This window comes from Petromyzon marinus, chromosome 44 (genome assembly GCF_048934315.1).
Source record: "Petromyzon marinus isolate PM22_M1 ecotype Great Lakes invasive population chromosome 44, UKy_Petmar_22M1.pri1.0, whole genome shotgun sequence".
Taxonomy (NCBI): Eukaryota; Metazoa; Chordata; class Hyperoartia; order Petromyzontiformes; family Petromyzontidae; genus Petromyzon; species Petromyzon marinus.
The window spans coordinates 188,962-207,923 of record NC_133710.1 but is presented as its reverse complement, the minus strand read 5'-3'; the positions used below and the strand labels follow the sequence as shown (position 1 = coordinate 207,923).

General features: G+C 46.0%; 1 protein-coding gene across 2 annotated transcripts in view; it reads left to right on the top strand.

The window, feature by feature from the left end:
- LOC116951840 (cAMP-dependent protein kinase catalytic subunit alpha) overlaps window positions 1-18,497 on the top strand; it is a 92,529-nt gene extending 74,032 nt beyond the window's left edge. For both annotated transcript variants that reach the window (XM_032970614.2, XM_032970615.2), the window contains exons 8-10: window positions 1,074-1,196; window positions 6,238-6,402; window positions 7,106-18,497. In XM_032970614.2, the coding sequence (XP_032826505.1) occupies window positions 1,074-1,196; window positions 6,238-6,402; window positions 7,106-7,231 (414 nt within the window). In that variant the 3' untranslated portion in view covers window positions 7,232-18,497. The remainder of the gene's footprint in view (window positions 1-1,073; window positions 1,197-6,237; window positions 6,403-7,105) is intronic.
- Window positions 18,498-18,962: the final 465 nt, after the last annotated feature.

The window sequence follows — 18,962 nt, the reverse complement described above, 5'->3', positions numbered from 1 at the left end:
GCTCATCCTCAACTGTTCCACACACTCCCGCCTCGATCACAAATGTACCTGCTGCTGTGTGTGTGTGTGGGAGAGAGGACTGGTGGTACAATGGTTTGATCGCTGTACTATGAACTTGACAACCTAAGCTTGATTCTTGGCCATGGCTAACATCAAGTTCTTTTTTTAACCGATCCTGGAATGTCCCAAGTACAACTCAGCATTATATGAGTCTCCGGTGTCATGATTAAAAATCAGCACTGGGGAGACAAAGGCAGCCAGGCGTGGCATTTGCCACACCATGCCCTGGCTCACCTTAATAGGGTGTTCACTAACAGCACTTACTCCAACAGTCTGTTGAAGGCTGTATGGGAGTTCTTGTCTTTTTGTGTGCTTACATAGAGAGCAACAGTACATTGCTTTTGCACTATGTGCCAATATCCTGGTCACCTGAGTTTGTTTTTCAGTCATGCATAATAACATAGGTGTGAAGTGGTATCTGAACTGTTCTGGGCCTCATCTAACTCGAGTTGGTCTTAAATTAATACCTGGTGTGGTGTGTAAACATCAGCGCTGGGGAGATTAAGGCATCCCAGCATGACACTGGCCAAACCACCCCATTGTGTGCTTGCTAACAGCTCTTGCCTGAACAGTCGTTTAGGCTAAGGGGATCTTTGTGGCTGTTCGTACATGTGGTTACCTTGAAAAAGTGTGTGTGTGCTTGCATGTGTACAGTCAACCCTTGGTAAAACCAAAACACGTAACGCAAAATGTACAAAAATTAAGATATAAAAAACGTATGTATTGTTTACCGGCGTAGATTGGGGCAATAATGTGTCCTGTTTTTTTGAGAATTGGCGCCGCCGCCTACGTGACCCTTATTCAATATTTCCTTATTCAAGTAATAGGTTAACTGCTGCTCACTGATCCTCGCCAAGTGAGGAGCAGCCAAAAGTTAAACCAGCTTGTGCATAAAAAGGTGCCAATGAGCACAGTTAATCCGTAACCTAGATAATCGAGAGCAAGCTGTTTATAGTTCATGAACCACCGTTGCGCGGTGCTGTTTTAATTGTGTGGACATGTGTGCCACTTAGGGCTACAACAAAGCGGTTGACTGGTGGGCGCTGGGCGTGCTCATCTATGAGATGGCGGCTGGATACCCGCCATTCTTCGCCGACCAACCCATCCAGATATACGAGAAGATCGTCTCTGGGAAGGTACACGTTTCCCAGCACTGCAGCTTACCTCATTGCCCACTCGTAAATTGTCCTCTCTCTGTTTTTATGCTTCAGTGTTTGGCTCTCGTAGTGTAGCAAGTGCTGAGCATAAAATGGGCAAGTGTCTTTAAAATACTCGGTGGGTTTTTTTTTCGCAATGTGATATTTTATTTTGGAAATATATAATGTGTCTGAGAAGACGTCGATTGAGGCGATGAAGCAATGAATTTATACCATGTGCATGTGCCTGATGGATTATTACATTACCGAACTGAGCGAGATGGTGATGAATTGGGGGGAGGCCTTCATCCTGCAGTGGATCAGTCATGGCTGATCAATATCAATCTGGTTGAGTCTCACTGTGATTAGACGGCATGTATTAATTAGAAATGTGTGTGTAAATCCTTGTCTGGGGTCGACTATGAACCACATCTATCTGGGGTCGATAAAATACGTACCAGTGTGTGGGTAGACAGCAAGTGCTCTTTCTATGCTTTGAGTGGCTTCTCCATTGTGTGGACCAATGGATTAGGTCCACCAATGGTGATGCACTCCCCCATTGCTCATTTCACCAAGAGAACACTGACCCTATATATTTTACCTACAGTGAGGGAAAAAAGTATTTGATCCCCTGCTAATTTTGTACATTTGCCCACTGACAAATAAATGATCAGTCTATAATTTTAATGGTAGGTTTATTTGAACAGATAGAGACAGAATAGCAACAAAAAAATCCAGAAAAACGCATGTCAAAAATGTTATAAATTGATTTTCATTTTAATGAGGGAAATAAGTATTTGACCCCTCTGCAAAACATGAGTTAGTACTTGGCGGCAAAAACCCTTGTTGGCAATCACAGAGGTCAAACGTTTCTTGTAGTTGGCCACCAGGTTTGCACACATCTCAGGAGGGATTTTGTCCCACTCCTTTTTGCAGATCTTCTCCAAGTCATTAAGGTTTCGAGGCTGGCGTTTGGCAACTCGAACCTTCAGCTCCCTCCACATATTTTCTATGGGATTAAGGTCAGGAGACTGGCTAGGCCACTCCAGGACCTTAATGTGCTTCTTGAGCCACTCCTTTGTTGCCTTGGCCGTGTGTTTTGGGTCATTGTCATGCTGGAATACCCATCCACGACCCATTTTCAATGCCCTGGCTGAGGGAAGGAGGTTCTCACCGAAGAATTGACGGTACATGGCCCCGTCCATCGTCCCTTTGATGCGGTGAAGTTGTCCTGTCCCCTTAGCAGAAAAACACCCCCAAAGCATAATGTTTCCACCTCCATGTTTGACGGTGGGGATGGTGTTCTTGGGGTTATAGGCAGCATTCCTCCTCCAAACACAGCAAGTTGAGTTGATGCCAAAGAGCTCCATTTTGGTTTCATCTGACCACAACACTTTCACCCAGTTGTCCTCTGAATCATTCAGATGTTCATTGGCAAACTTCAGACGTGCATGTATATGTGCTTTCTTGAGCAGGGGGACCTTGCGGGCGCTGCAGGATTTCAGTCCTTCACGGTGTAGTGTGTTACCAATTGTTTTCTTGGTGACTATGGTCCCAGCTGCCTTGAGATCATTGACAAGATCCACCCGTGTAGTTCTGGGCTGATTCCTCACCGTTCTCATGATCATTGCAACTCCACAAGGTGAGATCTTGCATGGAGCCCCAGGCTGAGGGAGATTGACTATTCTTTTGTGTTTCTTCCATTTGCGAATAATCGCACCAACTGTTGTCACCTTCTCACCAAGCTGCTTGGCAATGATCTTGTAGCCCATTCCAGCCTTGTGTAGGTATACAATTTTGTCCCTGGCATCCTTGGAGAGCTCTTTGGTCTTGGCCATGGTGGAGAGTTTGGAATATGATTGATTGATTGCTTCTGTGGACAGGTGTCTTTTATACAGGTAACAAGCTGAGATTAGGAGCACTCCCTTTAAGAGTGTGCTACTAATCTCAGCTCGTTACCTGTATAAAAGACACGTGGAAGCCATAAATCTTTCTGATTGAGAGGGGGTCAAATACTTATTTCCCTCATTAAAATAAATCAATCATCATCAGGTGATTGCTTGTGTTGCAGTCGAAACGTCGTGAGAATTTTATTGTTTTATATTTTTATTATTTTATTGTTTCCCTTCTACGTGACTTTACCGAAAGAACCAAGAATAAGTTTAAAGTAGTTAAATTAACACTCTTATAAGCACACGGTAGCGCCAGAGCACGCATCCGCGCATGCGTGAGAACGCCGACTCTGTGGTGGTGGTTGCCGTGGCAAACGCACAGACGCGATCGATGGGGGGAGGGGGGAATTCTCATTCGCGTTAAAAATGCAAAAAAATACACAACACTTAGGTAAATTCTTCACAGTGTGATGTCCTCTTCCCCCCCCCCCACCCCAATGTGTGCACTTACTACTATAGGGTCGGTAGATACTACTGTTATAGTCCTAGGATAATATTATTGTAGAGCGGGCGGGTGGATGGTGGGGGGGTCGGGCGTAGCAGCCCAGCCTGCAAAGGTGCCTCCTCGGCCAGCTGAGCAAAGTAGGCGAGGCCGGGGGCTCTGCACGGGACCAGGCCTCACCACTACACTCTGTGAAGTTAGTATTATAGAGTCGATATATACTATTATCGAGTCGGTTTATTACGACTGTAGAGTAAGTAGATAATACTGTAGAGTTTGTAGTTACTGCTACTGTAGAACGGGCGTTGGGGGGGGGGGGAGGTATAGCAGCCCAGCCCCAGCCTGCCAAGGTGCCACCTTGGCCGGTTGGCCAATCTAGGCAAGGCTGGAGGCTCTGCACATGATTAGGCCTTACCACGGCACTCTGAAGTTAGTTGTTAACTGCTCTAGAGTCGATAGATACTATTATAGAGTTGGTATATATGACTATAGAGTCGGTAGATGCTACTGTAGAGTCTGTAGATACTCCTGTAAAGTCAGAAGATACTACTGCAGAGTCGGTAGATGCTACTGTATAGTCATATAGATACTGCTATATAGTCAGCAGATACTACTATATAGTTAGTAGTTACGACTATAGTCAGTAGATACTACTATAGAGTAAATACATACTACTCTAGATTCAGTAGATACTACTGTAGGGTCAGTAGTTACTACTATAGTCAGTAAATACTACTATAGAGTCGGTATATAATACAACAGTCTGTATATCCACTATAGTAAGTATATACTGCTGCAGAGTAGTCGATATGACTATAGAGTCATTAGATACTGCTATAATTAGCAGATACTGCTATAGACTCAGTAGATACTACTACAGTCCGTATATACTGCTGTAGAGTCGGTAGATACGAATATAGAGTCAGCAGATACTGCTATAGAGTCAGATACTGCTATAGAGTCAGCAGTTACTACAGTATGCAGATACTGCTCTTGTGAGAAGTAACTATAGAGTTAAGTTACTACTATAGTCAGTGTATACAACTATTGAGTCAGTAGATGCTACTATAGAGTCAGTAGTTACTACTATAGAGTCGGTAGATACTTCACAATAGCTTCGTATTTGTTTGTTTGCTATGTTTTTAAGAGAAGTTTTGAAATATATTTTTCTCCCGGGCAACGCCGGGTACTTCCTGCTAGTTATTTCATATAATGTGTCTGGTGAGTACCACATTTGTATACCCATTTAATGAATACACATGTTTGCAATAATATTTACTTCATATGCAGATAGTCCCCGAGTTACGATGGTCCGACTTACGATATTTCGATCTTACGATGGCGATAGCGATACGACAAAATTTTAAATGTTTTAGATTTCGCGCGGCAGGCAAACGCAGCAGCGAACAATACGTTCAATGCATGTATGATACATAGCTTTAGCGATTTCATTTTAGGGTTACCACGATACGATACCTTCAATGCATAAATTTTGATTTAAAGCTTTCGTGACTGCAGTAATTCATATTCTTAGCTCTTTCGGTAAAGTCACGTTGAAGGGAAACAATAAAATAATAAAATATATATAAAACAATAAAAATTCTCACGACGTTTCGACTATAACACAAACGACCGTTTGTGTAATGGTCGAAACGTCGTGAGAATTTTAATTGTTTTATATATATTTTATTATTTTATTGTTTCCCTTCAACGTGACTTTACCGAAAGAGCTAAGAATACGTTCAATGCATGTTAAAAGTTTTTTATAGCAGATAGGATTGTTTCCTCAAAAAACTTTCTATAAATTGCAGTTCATATAGATAGGCTAAGAATTTACCTTGCGTTTTATTTAGTTTACATTTCACTGTGCAATATAGTATTGTAATTAATAAATACATACAGTATATAGTTTATACAGTACAGTACTGTAAATTGCTCTATTTTGCTAAATTATCACCATTCTTTAAGACCCCTGGGTAGGCTAGGCCATCTTCGACTTGCGATATTTTGACTTACGATGGGGTCGTCGTAATGCATCTCCATCGTAAGTAGAGGACTACCTGTACATGATTTTGTGTTGTCTCTGCAATCAAGACAATTACAGCTGGAACACTTGTTGAAATATGTAAAGAAATGTGTTTAACGTGTGCACCTTGTATTGAAAATGGTAATCATCTTGTAGTAACAGGAAAATATAGTGATCGACACATGATTTTAGAAGACATAGGTTGTTTCAATTGAATGTGCTTATGGGGATAACCATCGCAACTAAACAAGGTGTAAGTAAGAGTAAATGTAGCTGTTATATACATTGCTGATATACGCTTGACGTTTGCGTACTTGACAGAATAGTGCCATAATGGCTTTTGGGCCACATGAAACCAACCACCTGAGTTAAATTCTAAGTCAAGGTTAACATGCGGTATATGAAGTGACATCTGCACCAGTCTTCACCAATCCACAGTGACCAGTGTGATGAAGTGTGGTCAAACATCCCACTTGACCAGCACAGCATGCTGAGACCTTCCGACCTTCCAACAGTGGATCGGCACAGAGCTTTTAAGGACAATACATAAAAATAAATGAAGCTAATAGGCTGCCTGTTACATCCCACTTGCGTATGTCCTCACTGCCATTGTCGCTGCAGGTGCGGTTCCCTTCTCACTTCAGCTCGGACCTCAAGGACCTGCTGAGGAACCTGCTGCAAGTGGACCTCACCAAGCGATTCGGAAACCTCAAGAACGGTGTCAACGACATCAAGAACCATAAGTGGTTCTCCACCACCGACTGGATCGCAATTTACCAACGCAAGGTGCCTTTCCCTATCTCTAAGGCAACACCACCACTGACGATAACCTGAACCCAACTGTGAAACAAAGGGGACAACCTAAAACCAGGTGGCAGTGATGACGAGACTATAAGAGTGGTCTTTGAGGGATGTGTGAGCTCTGTAACATGAGATTAAATTTCGATTTAAAGCTTTCGTGACTGCAAGGATTCATCTTCTTTGGTTCTTTCGGTAAAGTCACGTAGAATGAGAATAAAATAATAAAATAAAATAACACAATAAAATTCTCACGACGTTTCGGCCACAACACAAGCAGCCTTCTTCAGGTGAAAGAACAGAACTGTCGGGACGACGGAGCTTCAATTGAAGCTCCGTCGTCCCGACAGCTCTGTCGTCCCGACAGTTCTGTTCTTTCACCTGAAGAAGGCTGCTTGTGTTGTGGCCGAAACGTCGTGACAATTTTATTGTGTTTTATTTTATTACTTTATTATTTTATTCTCATTTTACGTGACTTTACCGAAAGAACTAAAGAACATGAGATTACTCCAGTATAAATACATTTTCTGATTCTGATAAGACAGAACAGACCTAGGATTGGTTGGGTGTCGACTGCGAATTCAATTTAAAACAAGAAAGTAAAACGATGTATGATAGCATTGTTGTAATGGAGTGGTGACCTCTTGACCTTTGTTATCATTTCCTGTGCCCACTTTGCTCACACCTCCAGGTCGAGGCTCCCTTCATTCCCAAGTGCAAGGGCCCAGGCGACGCCAGCAATTTTGACGACTACGAGGAGGAGGAAATCCGCATCTCGTCCACTGAGAAGTGCGCCAAGGAGTTTGCCGACTTCTGAACACCGCCTGCGCCTCGCCTCCTCCCTCCTCGCTCTCCCGGTCCAGCGTCGCCCACTGCGTGTCCACCCTGTCCGTCCGTCCGACCATCCGCGCGTTTAAAAGGCAGACGGGGTCGCCCCCTCCTCCCACCCTCGCACCAAGACACATGTACATGTCAACCCATAACCACCACAACTGCCACTCACGTACACATGACTTTTCCCCTCCACCCTCACTCCCACCACTCTTGAGACACGTATACACTTGGCCGAGCCCACCTCGACACATGTATACACGAGATCCCTCTTGCTGCAGTGACAAGCGACACGTGTACACACAACCTCCCAACCAATAAGCATGTGTACACACGATTCCACCCACAACAACTACGAGCATGCTCACGACCCCAGCCATCAACACACGTACATATGGCACGTGCCCTGCCATCAACACACGTGTACACATGATCTGTCTATCCCTGCCCCCCTACCATTCCCAATTCTTGGCATGTGCACACACAACCTCCCACGAACAACACTTACACGTACGGTCCCTTCCTTACCAACACACGTGTACACACAACCCCTTAAATCTTCCCTCAGCCTTGCTCCACCGCCCTCCCTCAGTGGCATATTTGGGGTGTGGCACGTGTTGCGCGCACCTCCACGTCACCCGAGGGTTGACCCTAACCCATGGACCTCCTCCTCTCCCCATGGATATGCTGCTGCCTGCTCGCCGCATCAACAGTCCCCCGCTTCCTAACTGCTGTCACACTGTATATACCTGGTCCCGAGCGCTTCTCACGGCTCTGCTGCTCTCCCCCGCCCCCTTCACGTGCTGCGTAGAAACGGGGGTCCTCTCCCACTGCCTGCCCTCGGCCCTTTCCCTCCCTGCCCCCCCCCCCGCCCTACCAGCCCCTGCCACCTTCGTTTACCTCCATCTGTCAGTGATTCGGTCGTGGGCGTTGTCTGTTACAATAAAAAAAGCCGGTAATGTTATTTTTACTTTTACTTAACGAGTGCCAATATTTTAATCGGGACTCCTCCCGCACCTTCTCTTGGTTAGGGTGGAAGCGCGGCATGGACAGTGAATTATGACTCAAGGCAAAGGATTGATAATGAGAGTGAAGTTTTTTGTTGTCCCTGGAGTGTCTGATGACTGTCGAGTGATTGAATGGTCAGTTAGGGGAGCCGGAGTGTGTTTGCCAGCCCAAGCAAGAGCAGTGATAGCAGTGGTACACAGTGCCATTTACATGTGGCTACTCGAAAGGTTGCGCATCAATTTACTCTTTCATAGCGACTGTCTCGTGCGAGTGCTCCGGTAAAAGTGCATTTAGAAATGGCAGCCATACCCCAAGAGCGGAGGGAGGCCCCTTTGTGCCACCCTTTTAACACTGAGCTCAAACCCTGCCTCTGCAAAGCGTTGCAAGCACTTGGTCGTTTTGTCAGTGAAATTTGATTCGTATTAAAGAAAATGACAAGGCCAGGCTTCAGGTGACTGAATATCAAAACTTGTTTGGCACCAGTGCAGCAACATTGCAAGGGAACTAACGTACTAGCCATTGGGGAACTATGTGTCAGTCTGTTGGGCTGATAAAATGAAAATGTCGGCCACGCCATGGTAAATACAATGCAGCCATATGTTTATAACTATCAAGGGTTGGGGGAGGTGGTTGGCTGTCCACAGTGTTTTAAAATATTATTTGGCCAACAAGCAGAAATGCGTGAAGATGAAAGATTTAGCTATCACTGCTAAATTGATCGTTGCAGGGTTGTTAACTGGGGAAATGTGAACTTGTTGGTGTGTGTCTATCAATAAGCAAGGAGGTCCCCAGTATCTCACCGAGTCTGACAACACAAGGGGTTGTGTGTTCCGGCACGTGACCAAGGCTTAGGTGAGCGATCTAACTCAACACATCACCTATTAGACTTAAACACGAAGCCTCCTCCAAAGCCATGTCCATAGGAAACACCTCTCCATGCCCAAATGAACAATGTGGTGACACTCGTGTCTCTCGACGGCCCTTATCTAGTGTTTCAAAATTTCACTTTACTATTTTGGGGGTCAGTCATTCTTTGAGGTTTAATTGTCTTCAGTTGGCGGTGGACGTTCGAAGTGGGCTGCGACCCTCAAAGGAATGGCACTGCCCCGTGGTCGCCCCCACCGTGATCCGTGGATCAAACATCACTCGACGCTGGTGTACGGCAGCTAGAGAAGATTATGCGAGTGCTGTCGCAAAAGGTCACACGTTTGGTGCAACAGTTCTTTGTTGACTATGCGTGATGAATGAATGTTTTCCCAGAAAATGATACTCATTTTATCGAAGCCAGAGGATGGTGATGGACTGAGTTGATCCACCAACTCGATATGAACTGGTGATTTTCAAATTGTTGATCACTTTGCAGATGGTGTCACCCAGCCAGATCCTACGCTATGGCTCACCTTTTTATTTTAGACTGAACACGGACCACTGTAGGTAACATCCTGTACACCTTTAGATCCATCCGTAGCTCTCACGTCTAAACCCTAACCTCAACCTATCATTCTAAAGCATGCCAGGGTCCACAGACTTGCTGCTGCTGCTGATTTTACATAGCTGAGTGAGAGAAGTCGTATGCTGTGGGAAGTGAGCCCTCTACAACTCGACAGTTGAACCCCATTTGTCTGTTTTGTTTACGAGGGGCTGTGGAAGGTTTTGAAAACCAGATATATATATGAGGAGCATGCACAGACCCACACTCTGTTACATTTGTCCATGTAGCTGCCCCTGTTAATGTATTTACCCTGTAATTGGTCTCTTCATATACATGTTCAGACCTGTTGTCAATCCACTGCTGGGTGAGTACCTCACCACGCTGGTTAGTCGTGTAGGTTGTAAGTCGGGGAGTATAACCTTGGCAGGACAGTACAATAATGAATTTTGTTGAACTGCCCTCTACTGCCCACCACTTTAGCCTCTAACGCCTGTCATGCATGGTGGTTGCCCATCCAAACACTATCCAGTTTCAACCCTGCTTTAGCTTCAGTGAGCTGACACGATGAGGTGCATTCTGGGTGATTGATTGTAGGCCTTTTATTGTGTTGCCCTGTAATTGTTCGAAGGTTTATTAATTATGTAGCTTTAAGCTAAACATAATACTTGGTCGCAACGTTTCAATGTTGGTAATGCGTCCTCAAAACATTGACAGTCCCCTCGCACATATATACAGTACTGTATATATACGGTGTATAATGTGTTGCTGTTCAAGCGACTGTACATGGTATAATAAAAACAAAATTGGTCAAAGTCTTCGGACGATGTTTCTGCTCCACACTAGACGATTTGACACTTTTCAATTGCAAGAGTTTTTCCAATACCTGAAACTTTCATCACGTTTTTTTCTGGCCACCAGTCACAACAGATATCACCTTCCAATACCTGAAACTTTCATCACGTTTTTTCTGGCCACCAGTCACAACAGATATCACCTTCCTTAGCTTATCCAGGTCACGGCCCGTTGAGGTCCAGCACGTATGACAAGGGAGGTGCATTTGTAATCATCAGAATCAGAATGTTTATTATCCTGGAGGAATCCGATGAGCTATAAAGCTCATTTTTTACAGATGTCTAGTCGGCAGGTCAGTACGTTACAAAAGCAAACAACACGATAGTGAAAAGTATAGGAAAGGTAAACAAATTACTTTTTTAATTATATAAATGAAACAACTATTTTATCATACCAGGCAAAGACCACTGAGCTATTAGCTTTTTCAGAAGCGACCTGGCTTCAATTGACAGCTCAACCCCAAGTGGCTGTTGTGAAAATGTATTGGAGCCAAATACTCTAAATGCATGTTTTGCCAATGCATGGCTGGATGAGGGCATAACCACACCGTGCAGGCAGTTGAGGGTTATTTGACCATACTTCGCCACACTGCGAATGCGTTGGTGATTGTGGGTGGGTATTACAAAACAATGGATTTTAGTGCACTGCCCTTTGCTGCTCTCTGCCTACTGCTGTTTTGATGGTGGTTGCCCATACAGGCATCATCCAGGTTCAAATCCTCTTAGCTTCTGGGGTCTGATGGGTGCATTCCTGGTGATGTCGCCATGGGCACACACGTGTGATATTAGTTCATTGGAACAACGTGTTTTTCCAGATGGGTGGATTGTTAAATGTGTGGTATTTTTCGCATCACTGTAAGCTTCTGTTTTAGTTGTAACAGTTCTACAAAGCTAATGACTCGTGGGACGGCCTGCATACTTTGACCAATGTTCAGCCTCTGGGTAGCAGCGTTTACCAGAAACCGCCAGGTTGGACGATAAACAGGGTGTTTACTTGGAGGAAAAAAAAAACGACCTGTCAGAAAATATTGTGGTGGGGTGGTCTGCACGGTCACCACCCGCCCAGTTTTGAGGCTTCATTTCCCACTGTCATATGGGATTTGCCAACGCATGCTGCCCTGCAGTCGTGGATGTTAAAGACTGACCGCTCACAGGAACATGCCGCTTTCTTGATGTCCAGGCTTGTACATACATCTCAAATGTTGAAAATTATCGACAAATTAATCATAAAACATACAACTGGGTGGTGGTGTGCTTAAGGCACTCAACTCGCATATGGATGCTTACAATTTCCATTCTTTGCAACCAACTCGACCTAAACTCCCTGAGGGTTAATAAAATGAGTAACCACTTCGTGGGGAGTCGGCAGTACTAGGTTTTTGAATGCAAAATATTCACCATTGGATAGCTTGTGCTACCCAGCCATGATTGCTCACCTGTCCCTTGTCAGAGACCTTGATTATTTGACGATACTTTACGTTGGTCAGTGTTGGTAATCGTGGTGAGAAGCATGCACAATGGAGCATAGTACTGTAACAGCAATGGAATTTGCTGCACTGCCACCTGCTGACAAAGTAGGCCCGCAGTAGCCTGCGACGCGTTTCATACCTCGTGGTGTCACTCAGCCGAGCACGATCCAGGAACAACCCCAACTTAGCTTCCTAGATCCAATGAAATCGGCTGCATTCTGGATGATTTGGTCACAGGCGGTAGTGATATAGCAGCACCGATATCTACCGTAGATCCCTAATGAGGGCACAACCTATCCAGTTGCCATGCACTTTTCTGCCGAATTGTAAACATGACAGAGTTCAATGAGGATTCTCATAACGGCAGTAGGTTTAGACCGCTACACATAAACACACCCTTCGCTGGCCTTACGAATCTTAGTCGTGTTTTTCCTCAGAGTGCACTGACCCGTTGTCCTGACTGCACTGAGTTTCCAGGTTATTGGCGTTCTCCTTGCCCAGGTGCTATGAGAGAAAAAAGTGGAGATGCTTTCCGAGACGTTAAAATAATTTCCATGGACGTGGGGTCATGCAATACATAGACATATGTCAGATAAATTAAACTTCATTCTCGTCAATGATTAGTGATATCTGAACCTATTCCGGATCCTGCCCTTGGTTGAATCTGTTTTAAACGAGTGGCTGGTCAATTGTGTAAACATGAGCAATGCAGAGACAAAGGCTCTTGCTTGTGATGCTGGTCACACCACCCCCTCGTGTGCCATGCTGGTCTTAACAGGCGATCGCTAACAGTACTTGACCCTGCAATCTGTAAGGCTAAAGAGGCATGTTTGTATGAATGTAAGTGGAAGTATTGAGGTGTCCTATTGCACAGTCTGCGCTTTGTGTTCAGTTAGTATCCTTCCTGTGTTTGAGTTGCAGTCAGCTCGGTGGTTGGGACCGGTATTGTTACATCACTGTCAGTTCAGCCAGTGTAGGGGTTTCTTAAGCTGCGAGCCCCATCTCACCATTAGCCTCTCGTGCTGCTTTTAGCCTCAGAATGTATGGAAAAAGTACAGCCCTGTCGTCAGTCCACTGCCGGACGAGCCACCTCCCCAAGCCGTGCAGGTTGTGGGGGTTATTTGACCATGTTTGTGTTGAACTTCTTTTGCACCGTACATAGCCAGCAGTGTTAATCGGAGGTGCGGGGGAAGGACAACAAACTAAACAAGAAAAATCAGTTCCAAATAAATTAGTTTTCAATCAAGATTTAAAAATGCATGGCTCCAGTGGAGACGATGCTTCACGATGCTGGTCAGTGCGAATTGATGGGGGCTGTGAGCATAGACGTGAGAGCACTGCCCTTTGCTGACAACGAATGCCCGTAGCAACCTACAACACCTGTATTATGCATCGTAGTCGCCCTTCCATGCATGAGAATATTGGCCCGCTTGCATCCACTTTGGTGTTGAGTTCTTTATGTTTGTTTTTACTACCAAAGCACTGTATACTGGAAGCAAGATTCTCGAGGAATCAGGGATATGATGCATTTGCAGACAGATGGCCAATTCGCAGCTAGGTTATATTCCTGACATGACTGAAGTCTCCACGAGTCCAGCGACCAAGGGGGACCTAAGACCAGATGGTGCCCTCCTGTTCGGGCAAAGCTTGTAGGTCACGTACCTACTGTGCAGCAGTTGAGGAACCTGACAGGGTACAAAGCTTGATTTGAAGCTTTCGTGACTGCAGGAATCTATACTCTTTGGTTCTTTCGGTAAAGTCACGTAGGTATAAAATAAAATAAATCACGACGTTTCGATCGCAACACAAGCGGTCGTCCTCAGGTGGAAAAAATATAATCCAGCAGTGGAACTGCTAAAACCCGGTTCAGCAGTTCCACTGCTGCGATGGAAACGTCGTGAATTATTTGATTTTATACCCACGTGACTTTACCGAAAGAACCAAAGAGTATAGGGTACAAAGCATTGGCGATGCGATGTGGTGGCATCAATGGCTTTGACCACCATGACATCTTGAATTGACATGAACGATCCAAGCGATTGTTAATCGGTGCATCTGCAGCTGACCGTTTTATCTGCTGCGGCTGCATACTTGCGTCACACAGGCGTTTTTTTGTTTCGGCGTGCAACAGGGGAAATGCTTTGTGGGGTGAAGTTGCAGCCCAGTGTTGCGATGTCTTCGGGGGACCTAGAAATACTCATACTCTTTGGTTCTTTCGGTAAAGTCACGTAGGTATAAAATAAAATAAATCAAATCACGACGTTTCGGGCGCAACACAAGCGTCCGTCATCAGATGGGACAACCACAGCAGAGTTGGGAAAACATAGACATCAGTGCACTGCCCCCTACTGCCTACTGCGGAGTCTCGCAATCTATAACATGCAGGGAAGTCGCCCATCCAGGCACGATGGAGGCTCAACCCTAAGCCTCCGAGATCTGACAAACTCGGGCGCATTGCAGGTAATTTGGTTGTGGGCCGTCACCTGGTTTCATTTTAAATACGATCACGGCTCTCTGAGAGGAAGACACCTCCACTCCAGCAATATTGTTTCAGCCATGCGCAACACCACGCACGGGCCAACGACGTGGCAACCGATTGTGTAACGCGCCGAGGCGGTTGTCCTCCGTGGCCGTGTCGGAGCGCGTATTACGTTTGCGCTGGACACACGCACGCGCTAAAGACATTTGACGACCATCGCCGTTAGCAGACACTGCCTCGCAGCTGCGCTCTCCGCGGCGTGAATGTTAGTGATGTGGACGGTGATGCACGGTCGGTGTTGGGAGAGCGACTTCCAAAGTAATCGGTCTCTGATTGTTCGAGGTTTTAGAAGCCTATGCAAAGCACGGTCATCCCATATTTGGTATTTTTTTCGCAACCTAGTCTTGATTACATTCATGATTGCTTAATCCTACTGTACACCTATTACAAATTTGACAACTCTGTCCTACGACAAGGCCTTGTAGCCTGATCTGTATTCATTGGCTGCTGCAGTCCTTGCGTTAGCCCAAGCGACCCCCCCCCACACCCTTTAAGTCTTTCATCGTTTTCTAATTATTAATAGCAAAAGTGATTTTGACAAGTAATCAACCAGTACACGCTGAGTTATCACAATCTGATTACACTTTGAAGACTGAGTACTCATCTGGGTTTACCAGGACCTGATTTTTGTAATCCAATCACAGACGTTTTACTCCTCCACCACCTGAGTGTGTATGTGTTCGTCCCATGCTGCTCACTCACGTGTACACCACTGCCTGTGTAGATGGTTCCATGTCACCTCTCACGCTGACAACTCCTGTTAACTTAGCGTTTTGTTTCTCTGTGTGTGTTGTTTCTTTGAAGGGACATGTCAATCTCCACCGTGTCATTTGTGTCCGTGCCGTTTAATGTGTTGCATCGACCGAAGCGAGAGACTGCATTGGGACGACGAGTTAGGAGTGAGGTTGAGTGCGATGATTATTGTGGCATAAGGCTGTTTGTCAGGGTGGAGTTAGGGGTATCTTTGGGGGGTGGGAGGTGTAGGGTGAGAATGAGTCTAGGGGAGTGCCTGTGAGGCTGTCTGGTGGTGTGGGGGTGAGGTTGGCTGCAGAGGTGTTGGCTGTTTTGCGTAGTCGTGGAGTATGGCAGAGCTGTTAAAAGGTGTACAGGTGGTGATAATAGTGGTGATGTTGCAATAGTGATGGGACTGATGCTGGTTGTAGTCATGCTGGCGAGTCCGAGTCTCAGCTAATTGTGGAGTGGTCAAGCAAATTTCCACAAACTCTCCCAACAGCTTATTCGCCACAGCCTCATCTCTTCCGCTTTAACGTAAAACTATGCTGCATGGGGCCTCCACTGATCTCACTCTCTTAAGTGTATGTATGTTGAACTTCTCCCGCACCGTACATACCCAACTGTGCTAATCAGAGGTGCGGGGCAGAAGGACAAGCTAAACACAGAACTGTGGGTCCAAGCGAACAACTGAGAGGGGTTTTTTGCTCCGCATTTACAAGGTCCTCAACTTTATAAGGATGCAAGCCATCTCAAGTTTGCAGTAGACGGCGGTGTGTCCATACTGCATGAGCGGGGGGGGGGGGGGGGGGGGGGTAAATGCATCAAAGTTCACAACCTGTGGCTCCAGAGGGACACTTGATATAATTTCGGCTATAAACATGACTGGGAAAAGACTCAAGTACAAGACGAGGTCATTGCACTGAAATACACAGCTGGCTACCTGTCCACTGATTGCATAAAATCTGCACCGACATTTTCAATTCACCATTTGCGATAATCAAGGGGGATTTATCTGCCGTACACGGCATACAAAACTTTGTTGGGCATCTCACTCCATCACAGGTGCAATATCATTTCTCAGACGTTTCAAACGTTGCACGGCGAATATTTAGATTCCTGTTCATTCTGGTACTGGTTTCGTGCCGCCACGAGTCAATTTCGCGCCACCCATTGGGCAAGCTCGCACATTGCCCGTCTTGCAAACTTGGCTTAGGTCTGGATGCAGGCCGGATGAGAAGCCTTGAAAGAGCTGCAGTATACAGCGCTCTTCCCAACACCAATGTGGATAGCGCGTGTCCCCTCGCGCAGTGGCGGCGATCCGGGCCATTCTGGCCCACGAGTGATTGTGACGATGCGCGTCGAAGGGTTTTTGCATTGGGTTTTGTAAGGGAGCCACGGTACCCTCATCAAGTGGCATGGCACCACAGCCAAATGCGCTGGGCAGAGCCTTGTCGCTGTGGCTACTTTGGAGTGGCTGCCCCCTCCCCAGTGGCTTTGTGAACATCAAAAATGAGGTCTCAGCTGGCATCATGAGAAGTGTATTCGTCAAGGGTTATGCACATTATCTAGTCAGACCTCAACCCTTCTCTGAACCATACTTTGTATTTTACCTGCAGGTTTTCACAGCCAATTATAATGCAAATGTGGTCTTCCGGCGATTGCCCGCAGTAGTGCGTGGTGAAGGCTTGAGAGAAATGCTAAACTCCTGATCTAACCTCGAAGACCACACATAAAATACACTATCCTACCAGACCTTAGCCTAACCGTTAATCACACCAGCCAACAAGACCCTAGAACTACTCCTACCCGAACAAATTAGCCAAAACAACCCCTAGTTCTAACCTTTGCCCCCACTAACCAATATGACCATAATACTACCGCAAGGCAACCAAGGTCAAAACCTGAATCTAAACAAATTTCCCCAGCTGTCTTGTCCCTACCCCTTATCTATAGTGCTGCACTACGAGTACCGCACACCAGCCCGTCCCCTTAATTACAAACCCGAACCTCGGCCTTGGTGTTTAAACCAATCTGCTCAAATCATTCTTGAAGTTCAGTGCCTCTTGGTCAATCAAGTCTTTATAACACACAACCCTGCCCACCACAATCTGTAAAATTAGGCCATGGGGCAGTTGAGGGGAACTCTGATGGTCGTTTGATTGAGGGTGTGTCTGCGATCTGGCTGTCGAGGGAGTTAACGTGGATGGGTTTTTGATGAGTTCTTGCTTTCTTTTTTTAGCCCTGGTATAGGGATTCAGCTGTGTGCCTGTAAAGCTAAACAGGGGGATCTTTGTTTCGCTTGTGCGTGTGAGAATTCATTGGGTCCCCTTATGGTTGGTATCACCTTTCCCCAAATCTCACACGGACTGTCCTCGTTGTAGCAGGCATCTCAATGTCAAACTCTTCGATGTGTTTTCTAGTTGTACCACTTTGTCCGGCATGTCTGACGTTATTTCAGCTCCCAGCACGTGGAGCAAATTGTGCCGCACATCACGCGGTAGCAACCCGACACCTCGGGGAGCTACGCAGTCGTCCATTGACGTCGTGCACTCATTTACTGGGGAAAACAGATTGGGGACGGTTTAGAGCATCCTTTTATAACCGACGTCTGTTTCACAAGATAACCCTCCCAACCTCATCCTCCTACCATGTTCTTTGGATTGTACGACTCACGCCAGGAAGTAAGAAGCACCCCAAACCTGTGCTTCGTCAGGTTACACAAATCTGGTCTCCCACACGCGCGCACCCCCCAAATCTTGCTTTAAAATACAGGAGGGGGAAAATGGATCATATAGTCTGAGGAATATGGTGCCCATCCACCGTTGGTTTATGTAATGCCCTACCCCATCCTGTGGCACATGTCACTGAGCCCACGTTGGCTTGTAATGTCCAACCCAGCATGTCGCATGCATCGCTTACCCAAGGGCTGAAGCCGAGGAACCTCCTACACCCCCCACCCCTCCCACATCCCTGCCCCCCAGACTACCAAATCACCCACTCACCCCCCCCCCCAATCCCCTGACACTTAAACCCCCACAGCACCCCTCCCCTTTGCCCACTCCACCACCCTCCCCCCGTCCTGTGCAGCCGCAACACTCGCGCTACCCTGCCCCATGTATGATCATGTTTGTGCAGAACAGACTTTGTAGTAGATTTTATGTAACTCTATGTACAAAATTGTAAGGTTAAAATATGAATAAACTGCTCATTTGTACAAACCTCTTATGAGTAAAGTTGTTTTTGCATTGCATTTGGCATCCACCACTTGAATCTTTGCATTGATATTGTATAGTGTTGGGAAAAAACATCGGTGTGCAGCTCTGCATCTGCATGTTCACAAATGGTGCCTGAAGGTCCTCCACAGTATCCTCTGGATGGGCTCTAGACAGTATTCTGGCCTGACATGCAACCAGTCGTTCAACAAACTAGAGGACAGTTAATGCTGCTGGGTGGTCATAAAATGGGTACACCATTCATTGAAGGTGGGTGGGCCTTTTTTTCTATTGTAATCATACACCATTGTTTCAACTACCATGCTAGATTGAACCGGCAACCTGTGTTAGATATGGTTGTTTAGATTGGTAACCCTCGTGAGAATCTGGAATTGTGCAAACACTGGCCTGGAGATCCACCAAAGGAGAGCCGATGCTGCACTGCACATTCAAACAGGGAAACAACTTTGG